The sequence below is a fragment of the Diabrotica virgifera genome, chromosome 9 (assembly GCF_917563875.1).
Source record: "Diabrotica virgifera virgifera chromosome 9, PGI_DIABVI_V3a".
NCBI lineage: Eukaryota > Metazoa > Arthropoda > Insecta > Coleoptera > Chrysomelidae > Diabrotica > Diabrotica virgifera.
In genome coordinates this window covers 209145125-209156489 of record NC_065451.1, presented here as the reverse complement: position 1 = coordinate 209156489, position 11365 = coordinate 209145125, and the positions used below count along the sequence as shown (strand labels likewise).

General features: G+C 33.1%; 1 protein-coding gene across 1 annotated transcript in view; it reads right to left on the bottom strand.

Annotated features, from left to right (window-relative positions):
* Positions 1-1016: 1016 nt before the first annotated feature.
* LOC114327652 (zinc finger matrin-type protein CG9776) overlaps positions 1017-11365 on the bottom strand; it is a 35106-nt gene continuing 24757 nt past the window's right edge. The window contains exons 9-11 of the mRNA XM_028276325.2: positions 9199-9370; positions 5010-5297; positions 1017-1289 (exon numbers count right to left, since the gene is read on the bottom strand). Coding sequence (XP_028132126.2) covers positions 1074-1289; positions 5010-5297; positions 9199-9370 — 676 coding nt within the window. The 3' untranslated portion in view covers positions 1017-1073. The remainder of the gene's footprint in view (positions 1290-5009; positions 5298-9198; positions 9371-11365) is intronic.

Sequence of the window (11365 nt, the reverse complement as noted above, 5' to 3'; positions counted from 1 at the left end):
TGCCTGTTCTTTCCGATAAGCCGAGACGATCGCTCTGCCGCCGTGTGCATGAATCATTTTTACTATTGTATATGTAGTTCAAATTACACAAATACACATTATCTCTCAAATATTATTTTGCCTACATACATTTTTATTTGATAAAATTGTAAAAGTGTTTATTTGTTAAATTTTTGTCTGATGAAAATCGGTCCGGGTTAGCCGGACTTCCGGGTTATCGGGGGCCGACTTATCGGGGTTCCACTGTACTTAGAGACTGGCCGGTCCATTGAACCTGCCCTGGTCCTCCTCCCCATTACTGGGGAAGAGGAAAATACTTAGGAGATTCATCCTGCACTGTTCCAAGGAAGCTTTTCCTGGATTTTAGTCGCTTTCGTGGTGTTCGAGCTTTGTATAGGGCATGCCGGTCGTCCGCGATATGTGAAACACAATGCCTGTGCCGTTGTTCTTAAGAGCCAGGACAAGCAGCCCATTTACTTCCCGTTAGCTTTCGGAGTATGCTGTTCTCAGTTGTTACTTTCCCTCTCGTATTTATGTAATGTCTGTAGGTGACGGACCGGTCCAGAGTTACTCTAAGATATATAGGTTGGTCTGTGTGTTCTAGTGCTAGTGTATTACCATTCCACGCAATTTGAAATTTTCGCTTGTCTTCATTTGCGCGATGGTGGAAGGCGCAGATTTGGGTTTTAGAGGGATTAGGTCTCAGGAAATTTTGCAAGTAGTACGCTGTCATCGTTGTTAATGCAGTTTTGAGTTTCTCCTCTACTTCTTCAAAGCAATTTCTTTGAGTACATATTGCGAAATCGTCAGCATAGAGGACGTTCTTGGTTTCAGTCGGCGTCATTTGTGAGACCGTTCTTTTGAACGTTCCACCTACTTACTATGCCCTCCAGCATAACGAAAAAACTTAAGTTTTGCAGTAAGGGATATACCATGATGAAGTAGAAATGGCAATAATGATGTGCAACAGTCTTGGAAGGAAAGTATGTATACAGGGATGAAAGAAAACGAATAACGACTTAACACTGTATTTTATGCTAATTTTTCACAATACTTTAAATAAAAAAACCTAGTTAAAATGATTGCGCAGCCATATCGTCTGCGCATATTCCCAACAAAGCCAAATCGTCATCGGGCGGTAGGGGTGGGGGTTGCAAAGGCATGGAGTGTGAATGTGGTACTTGTTCCTCGGGGTACGAGTACATGTCGTGCTCGTATCGGTTGTTTCCATAATTGCCATAGAATTGGTTCACCATATTTGAATGTGGCATTGCTGTTTCGTACAGACCCTGAAACAGAAAGATTTGAGACATGTTTATTTGCTATTAAAAGGTTAATAAATTTGTTAAATTTTAAGTATATTTTTTCACTTCTACCTTTTCTTTTAGTATACATGAAGTATCGTTATACATTTCCCCGCTATTTATGGTTTTTCTTTGAACCTGATTAAGTCTAGCTTGCGTCTTTTCCTCTACTGCAGTTCTGTATACATCATCATACCATTATGCATTTCTTTGTCTTTTGGCTTTTACGACAGTTTCCTCTGCAGATTCTGTCATTGTTTTTAAATATATTTATTACTCCTTTCCGGTATCTTCCTGCACGGTTTGGTAAGTTTTATTTGGAGAGCATTTTGACATTCTTGTTTCTTTGTTGGGGTTTTGAATCCTTTAACATTCCATTTTTTTTTATTCGACTATTTGCCCGTTTTGCCAGTGGCGAGATTTTCTGTAGCAATTTTGCCCCCTCAAGTTAGTGATCTGAGCCAGAGTTCGCACCGCGATAGGTTCTGACATTAATCTTTAAGAAAATAAACTTCCTGTAGCTGGGCTGTATACCATAAATCACAAAAATACGAGATCCTTTGTAAAAGGTATATTTAAAATTCCCTAAAAAAGGATTACATTACATCACACAACGTTTTCGGATTATTCGGAAATCCATCATCAGTGTTAATAAAAGCCCTAAAATAAGTATAACCTAATTAGTTAAGAAAACATGATTTCACATGTTGACTAAGGTATGACCTCTTACAATTTTTAACCTTAGTCAACATTTTAAATTATGTTTTCTTAACTAAGTAATTAGGTTATACCTATTTTAGGGCTTTTAGTAACACTGATGATGGATTTTTTTTAATCCGAAAACGTTCTGTGAGTTAATGAAACACATATTTAGGGAATTTTAAATATACGTTTTACAAAGGATCTCGTATTTTTTTCTGACATTAGTTATGTCAGTTTCTCATCTTTTTGAGATGAGTATGTATATATTTTTTGAGTTACACTTAAATTTTATGACATATAATATATTACTGGTTTACAACGTTCTCCGTCTTCCGATACCCGTTCGCCATTCCTCTCTGTCCGCACATCGATCTACTTGCAGACCTCTTTCATCAATGGCTTTGTTTATTTCTGCCTGCCAACTTTTCCTCGGTCTATCTCTTCTTCTACCTTGCGGTTTCCAGTCTTGCACTTGTCTTGGGATTCTATCTTGATGCATTTTATCTACGTGACCAAACCATCGTAGTTGTATTTCGTTGATTTCGTCATTTATTGTATGTGTGACCTTAATTATTTCTCGTATCCGTTCATGGGTGACATGTTCTCTTCTTGATCTTCCTGCAGCTCTTCTCCAGAAATCCATTTCGGTGACCTCTAACATTCGTTTTGATTTTTCCTTCATAGGCCATACTTAGCAGCTGTATGTTATAATGATTTTCACTACGTCGTTATAGATCTTTTTATCGTTTTGGTTGTTTATCTGCTTGCCAGAGTACCGAGTTAAGAAGCGTAATTGCTTTCCTGCCCTGAGTATTTCCTTCTTTAAGGGGCTATCCTAGTACAAAAGTACGAAATTCATATACTTTTTTGGGAATTTCTAAAATAAAATGTACTGTACCAACTGTTTTGAAAATATACATCAGCATTTATTATAAAAAGAAGTACATGTAAAACAATTTTGATGAAAAAATAAAAATTAAAAGATTTATGCGCCATCTGCTGGCACCGTGCAAATAAAAACATGGCCCCACTGCTGCAGTGATTGGAACTAATAGAGATCCCGAAACATAAAATTTCAAAGTGATTATTGAAATATAAGTTATTTCCTATACCACCAATTAGGATTTTTGAAAAATATTAAAATTTGGAAAAACGACGAAGTGTTGAATTTTTTTTAATTAGATAAAACATTTTCAGTTTCAAAAACCGCCAAATTGACATTTTTTTTTATCCTATCAAAAAACCCCTAGTTGATGGTATAGAAAATAATTTATATTTCAATAATAACTTTGAAATTTTATGTTTCAAGATTAGTCCATTCTTTCACGGTTTTTGCTCTAAATTTTAAAGAACCGCTTGGATTGACATGAAATTTGGCATGCATATAGCTTACATGTCAAAGAAAAAAAATGATATTGTGCCGATGTGTGCTTTTGCCCTGGGGGTGACTTTCACCCCCCTTGGGGGTGAAAAAATATATGTCCAAAATAAGTCCGGAAATGGGTAAACTGACTAATTTTAAGTAACTTTTGTTCTATAGAGCTTTTTCGTCAAGTCAACACTTTTCGAGTTATTTGCGAGTGAATATGTTCATTTTTCAACAAAATAACCACATTTTTAGACGGTTTTTCGCAAAATACTTAAAAAGTAAGTATTTTGTCGAAAAAAACGGTCTTAGCAAAAATATAGCTTATAAAAAAGTAAAAAAAAAAATGGTGTACGCGTTAGGTCTCTGGATCTCGTAGAACCAGAGTTAAAGCCAATGAAAAATAGATTCATATTCACCAAATTTCAAATAGAATATTTCGACGTGAAATATCCAAAAAATTAAGCACTTTTTGGGGAAAACCCATAATAACTTTTTTAAAGTGTTTTAAAAAAGCTTTATTTCTGTTTTTACAAAAAGTTTCTAGCATTAAATTTAAGCAAGTTACGCTCAAAATAAAGTTGACCCCTTTTGTTTTTGCAAAAAAAAAATCGGGAAGACCACCCCCTAATTAGCATCTTACATGAAATTAATCGTTACCGCTCCACAAATTATTTTAATTAGGTTGTCTTTATATTATCTGTAATTTTTATCGATTCAAAGTGCTTATTTTTGAAAAAATGCACCCCCAAGAGGGCGTGAAAACCACCCCCAGGGCAAAAGCACATATCGGCACAATATCACTTTTTTTCTTTGATTTGTTAGCTATGTGTATGCCAAATTTCATGTCAATCCAAGAGGTTCTTTAAAATTTAGAGATTTTGCAATATTTTACCGTTAAAGAACGGACTAGATCTCTATTAGTCCTAACCACTACAGCAGTGGAGCTATGTTTTTATTTTCACAGTGCCAGTAGATGGCGCATAAATCGTTTAATTTTCAATATTTTTTTATGAAAATTGTTTTACATGTACTTATTTCTTTTTATAATAAATGCTCATGCAAAGTTTCAGAACAATTGGTACAGTACTTTTTATTATCCCAAAAAAGTATATGAATTTTGTACTTTTACACTAGGATAGCCCCTTAATGGCTCCATCCAGTGTTCCATAATTCGTAATTTTCATACCCAGGTATTTATATTCGTTACATTTACTGATTGTTTCTCCTTCTTCTAGTATGAAGTCCTGTTGCATTCCACCGATATTAATATATTTGGTTTTTCCTATGTTGATCTCTAGTCCCCATTTCCTGTATTCCCCTATTAGCTTTCTTGTCATGTAACAGATATCATCGTAGTCTTGCGCTATTAGTATTTGGTCGTCTGCGAAACAAAGAGTATAACATAGTGTATGGTCATTTAGTGTGAGTCCCATGTTGTTGCATTTCCGTTTCCAATTTTTAATAGCTTGTTCCAAATATATTTTAAAAAGTGTTGGAGAGAGACAGCATCCTTGTTTGAGCCCTTTATTTGTCAGATATCCTTCGGTGAGTTTGTTTCCTTGTTTAATTCTCGTGGTCGTGTTGTTATAAAAATTATCAATTATTTTATGACTTAAGAGATAAAAATAACTTACGTCGTCGTCACTGAAGTGTTCCACGATTTTTGGTGGAGATGGCGGCTTTTTAGGTTTCGGCTTTTTGGCCACCGCACTGATTTTCGGCGGTTTTGGTATGACGACGTACTCTTCCACGGTCGGAGGTGGAGGGGGAAGCGTCAAGGGAGGGATAGAAGATAATTTCGGAAAACAGACGACTTCGGGTTTGGGGATGTAAGCTTTTGGAAGGTTGCCGGGTTCGAAGCGGGTTTTTCTTTGCGGTTCGTAGGATCGTTTCTTAATTTCTTTCGGCTCCTCTTTTTCTTCCTGCGAATAAAACAAGATGTATTCGTATTACTCGATACAGTTATTTGGAAGTTCTATGAACTTGCAAAGAAATAAATTATGCAGAAAGAAATTACATATGTAGCAAGCATACAATGAAGACTCATTTTAGTCCAGAGAAATAAGGATTTTCTCAGGACACTCAAAGATCCAGGTAGCTGACTACTTTTTTTTAATTATTGTAGACCTATAGGATGAAAACCTACCTGTTTTCTGCCTAGAGTTCGCGCCCGTGTTTTAATTATTAACAATTTAGTGCAAAAAACGCGATTTTTTCGATTTTTGCAGCCCATTAAAAAGCTAAATATAGTTGACATAAAATTACAAAATTTAATTTTTTTAGAACATTAAAAAAGCTTCCAAATACCGATTTTTGAATGTTCATTCAATTTGTTGCTTCGCAAATTGCAAAATAAATGAACATCGATTTTTGTTAATAGCTTTTACTAAATTTAACCGAGAATTTTAGCGTTTCACCCGAAGTTGGGTATTTTGGTACCTACTTAACAAACGCTCAAAATTTGAGACCGATCCATTAATTAGTTTAAAAGTTATTCTATTTGTTTATCCCAGAGACCTTTATTTTGCAATAATATAAGACAGAAAATAATGAACATATGGCAATTCTGAGTATGCCATATCAAAGTAGAAGAGTGGTAGTATCAAAATGTATTAAAAAAAGATAAAAAATTAATTAATGTAGCCAAAAATTCTAATGCCAAATTTTTTAAATTTTGTAGTTTATAAACATTTAGAATAACTTTCAAAACTATTATCTGTAGAAACAATATTTTTATATATTTGAAAAGCTAGTATTTTAACACGAATTTTCAAAAAAAAAACCGAGAATTTTAGGTTTTACCCGAAGTTGGGTATTTTGGTACCTACTTAACAAACGCTCAAAATTTGAGACCGATCCATTAACTAGTTTAAAAGTTATTATATTTGTTTATCCGAGATACCTTTATTTTGCAATAACATAAGACAGAAAATAATGAACATATATGGCAATTCTGAGTATGCCATATCAAAGTAGAAGAATGGTAGTATCAAAATGCATTAAAAAAAGATAAAAATTAATTAATATAGCCAAAAATCCTATTGCCAAATTTTTTAAATTTAGTAGTTTATAAAAATTTAGAATAACTTCTTCACAGCACCCTCTACGATATTTCAAAAATGTAGTTCAAACTATTACTAGGAGGAACCTTTAAATCCACCGAGTTAAAATACCGAAAAAGCAATTTCAAGCTAATACAATTTTCTGAATCTGCGGATCAACTCGATGGATTTTTATCTTTCTTTGTTTAATTTGTATGTAATTTCTACGTACATTACAAATATGCAATTTGTTTATTTTATTAGTTAATAAACAGTCTAATTTGTTTAAACAATTCTTGAAAAAATATTTTTTTTACAAAAATCTATTTTTTTAATCATAGTATCATTAATGATCATAGAAAAAGTTAAAATTCACTTTAATAAATAAATTATTTTTATTAGATAATTATTTATTGTAGATCATTTATTTATAAAAGTATACCTTAACTTTTTCTATGATTAATAATGATAGTATGATTAAAAACATGGATTTTTGGGAAAAATTATTTTTTTTATTGGGAAAAATTGTTCAAACAAATTAGACTGTTTATTAATTAATAAATGTCTAGACAAATTGAATATTTGTAATGTACAGAAAAATTACATACAAACTAAAAAAAGAAAGATCCAAATATATTCAGTAGATCCCGAGATACAGAAAATGATAGTTTTAAGTTGCGATTTTTAGTTTTTGAACTCGTGCATTTGTCGGCTCCCAGCTCCCCCTTCACTTACCACGAACAATTGAACTACATTTTTAAAAAATTGTGTAAAATACCAGCATTTTGAATATGTAAAATGATTTTTTCTACGGACAATATTTTTAAAGTTATTCAAAATGTTTATAAACTACAAAATTTCAAAAATTTGGCATTAGGATTGTTGACTATATTTGATAAATTTTTTTTATCTTTTTTTAGCACATTTTGATAGTATCACTTTTCTACTTTCATGTGGAATACGCAGAATTGCCCTATCTTCATTATTTTCTGTCTTATGTTATTTCAAAATAAAGGTCTCTGGGAAAAACAAATAGAATAACTTTTAAACTAATTAATGGATCGGTTTCAAATTTTGAGGGTTTGTTAAGTACCCCAATACCCAACTTTGGGCGAACACTACAGTTCTAAGGTAGTTTTAGTAAAAGTTGGCATAAAAATAACGATTTTCACTTATTTTGCAGTTTGCGTAGCAACAAATAACTTTTTAACTTTCAAAAATCGGCATTTTGAAGGTTTTTCAATGTTCTAAAAAATTAAATTTTGTAATTTTATGTCAATTATTTAGCTTTTTAATAGGGTGCAAAAAATCGAAAAAATCGCGATTTTTGCACTAAATTGTTTATAATTAAAAAACGGAAGCGAACTCTAGACAAGAAACAGGTAGGTTTTCTTCCTATAGGTCTACAATAACTAAAAAAGTAGTCAGCTACCTAGATCTTTGAGTGTCACTAACATGGTCTATTGCTAGCTTATTTCCCTGGAATATTTGGAAGAGTGACGTGACCGCGGTAGAAGCTCATAGGGATCCCGAACCTTATACGAGACTTATCACTTGGCAAAAAACAACCGAAGGTCTACTCTACATCAACCAAACTCATGCAGAAAGAGTAAGGCACTACAACTACCTCGGCACCATAATAAATGAAGAATGGATTAACAACTAAGAGATACAAGCGCGCATCAGAAAAGCTAGATCCAAAGAGCCACAACCTCTTTCTTTGTATGAAAGTACGAGTGCGGTGATGCTACGTCTTCTCTGTCCATTTTTATGGCGTTGAATCGTGGACCTTCGTGAGAAGAGAAAAAAATAAGATCATGCAATGTAGAAGACATTAATGGTTGAGTGACAGAACGGAAACAGGAGTGGAACGAACACATTAGTAGAATGGCAGAAGATAGGATAGTACGAATAGCAAGAGATAAGTCACCAAATGGATGAAGAAGTATTGGCAGAACAAGGAAAAAGATGGTGCGATAATTTAAACAATTTAGGAGGCTAATATTGAAGAAATGTTAATTTCCTTAAAAAAGACAAAATTCATGGTTATAAAGCAGATCCAATAAGATGTAAATTGGAGCTGGAAGGTCAGATAATAGAACAAGTGATGGAATTTAAATATCTAGGCATCACACTATCTAGCTACGGAAGGCTCGAAACGGAAGTGGAAGATCAAGTGAATAGAGCAAACAGAGCCGCAGGTTGCCTGAATGACACAATATGGAGAAATAAAAATATCGGAAAAGAAATGAAAGGCAGAATTTACAAAACAGTCATCAGACCAATAATGACATATGCGGCAGAAACACGACCCGACACAGAGAGGACAAAAAGATTGCTCGAAACAGCGGAGATGAAAACCCTTCGAAGAATCGATGGTAAGACTGTATGGGACAGAGCTGGAAGTACAGATATACGACGGAGATGCAAGGTGGATAACATTAATAACTGGGTACAAAAAAAGAAGAATAGAATGGAATGACCACATAAGCCGAATGACAACAAATAGGGTAGTCAGGACAGCATTAAGACGATCAGTGGGAAGACCACGAAAACGATGGAACGACAACTTACTAGAGGCACATTGAAAAAAACAGAAAAAGAAGAATATTGTAGAAGAATAGGGCATTAAAGCCTACATACAAGAAGGAAGAAGAACATATAAGCCGGTTTTTGTGATTTGTTGATTGGCTGGTTTCAAATGGTAAGTAAATAAATCTAAGAAGCAATTGTACAAACAAATAAGATATGCAAAATAAATGAAGAAAAATGTAAAACTTACATGAGACTGTTTCTTCTTGAACAAAGGCATGCGTCCTATAAAGGGCAACTTTTTGTAACTCGGCGGTCCAGGAGGTTTTCTTTCATCGTTTCTGTCGTGTTTACTTTCTTCGATTTCTGGCTCCCTGCTTCTACTTCGACTTTTGTGGGAAATTCTCTCCTTCCTTTCGTAACTACAAAGAAAACGTTTAAAGCAACTTAAAATAGACATCCTTAAAAGTAGCCGTATGTAAAACACTTGTTTTTAATATTTTAAAAATAAAGCGATTACAAAAATAGCAATTTAGCATTATAGTCTCGCAATCACAATAATATGAATAAATCTATTTGTTTGTTTGGGTTTATATGACTGCGGACACTAAATCCATTCGCCAATATAAATACATATGTACAATTTGTATAAACAGTATCGTACAAAAAACAATTTTTGTTAATTAAAATCATTTATAAAAGGTACCTATATAATTTATTAAAAATTCCCTAAAGGGCTACATCACAAATGCAGAATGTTTTCGATCTATTACAGATCATCATCAGTGCTGGTCACTTGCAAATGCTACGCAACCTAGCACATGCTAAGCCACCAAAGTTGAAAATACATGGGTAAAGACCCTTTAAAATGTTACAGTAATGGAAACATTGACATAACTTGTTTTAAATAACATGGATATTTTAAACCTTAGGACGTGACCAACACATGTGAGGGGCCAAATGGTGCCCAGTGTTAAATATAGGATTATTTAAAACATTCATGTTATTTAAGGTAATAGTACACTTTAGAAGACCAAAAATTATCATTTTTTTTCTCAGAACCTTTATTAAAAATCAACATAAAACTTTTTACATATTAATATCTAACTCTTAGAGAGTACAAAAACATATATCTTTTTTTCATTTATGCACTTACACTAATATTGAAGAGGGCGCAAATGTCGATGCCTCGAAAAATGATGGCTGACAGTTAATCTCAGGATTGGGATATCTGAAATAAAACATCGTACTGCATTTGAAAAAGGAAGATTTCTTACATGATAATTTACCACAATTTGAACAAAAAATAAATTTTTTTTAACCATGACAAACTGAAGAAAAACGGGCAAATTTTTTCACAAAATTTTTTCAAATTTTCGTAAAATCCATTTTTTTTGCGGAATTTTTCACTAACGGTGGTAAATTGTCACGTAAGATACATTCCTTTTTCAAATGCCGTACGATTTTTTTTTTCAGAGATCCCAATCTTGAGATTAACTGTCCGCCACCAGAACTACTTTTTTTCGAGGCCTCGAGTTTGGCGCCCTGTACAATACCGGGTGTCCACTTATATTTTCCCCCATTTTAACTGCCTATAACTTCTAAACGGCTCAAGATAAAAATATGCGGTTTTCACTGAAATGTTTTATTTTAGTAAAAGTTTTGTCTGAATGGATTGAATTTTTATATCGCTTTCAAATACGAAATAAAATATGGCGGATTTTTGAAAAAAACGTTGTTGACTTTTTTTTAATGGAACACCCAGTATATTCTTTTGCAAACTGAAAGAAAGGTCATTCACCTATCTAGCGATATAAAGTTTTTCAAAATCGGTTGTTAAATCACTGAGTAATTAATTTTTTAAATGAGAGGTGCAACGTGGATATCACATACCTAAATAACACAACTAACCAAGTTACGTGATTTCCACATTGCATCTCTCATTTTAAAAATTAATTGCTCAGTCATTTGACAACCGATTTTAAAAATTTTCGCTGGATAGATAAATGACCGTTTTTTCAAGTTTTTAGGTAAATGATCATTTTTTATATCGCTTTTAAATAAAAAATGGCGGATTTTTGAAAAAAAACGTTGTTGACTTTTTTTATTAAAACACCCAGTATATTTTTTTGTATCTTGAAAAAACGGTCATTTACCTATCCATCGATATAAAATTTTTTAAAATCGGTTGCCAAATGACTGAGCAATTAATTTTTAAAATGAGAGATGCAATGTGGAAATCACATAACATAATATCATTTTGCTCAGTATGTTATTTAGGTATGTGATATCCACGTTGCACCGCTCATTTTAAAAATTAATTACTCAGTGATTTGACAACCGATTTTGAAAAACTTTATATCGCTGGATAGGTGAATGACCTTTCTTTCAATTTACAAAAAAATATACTGGGTGTT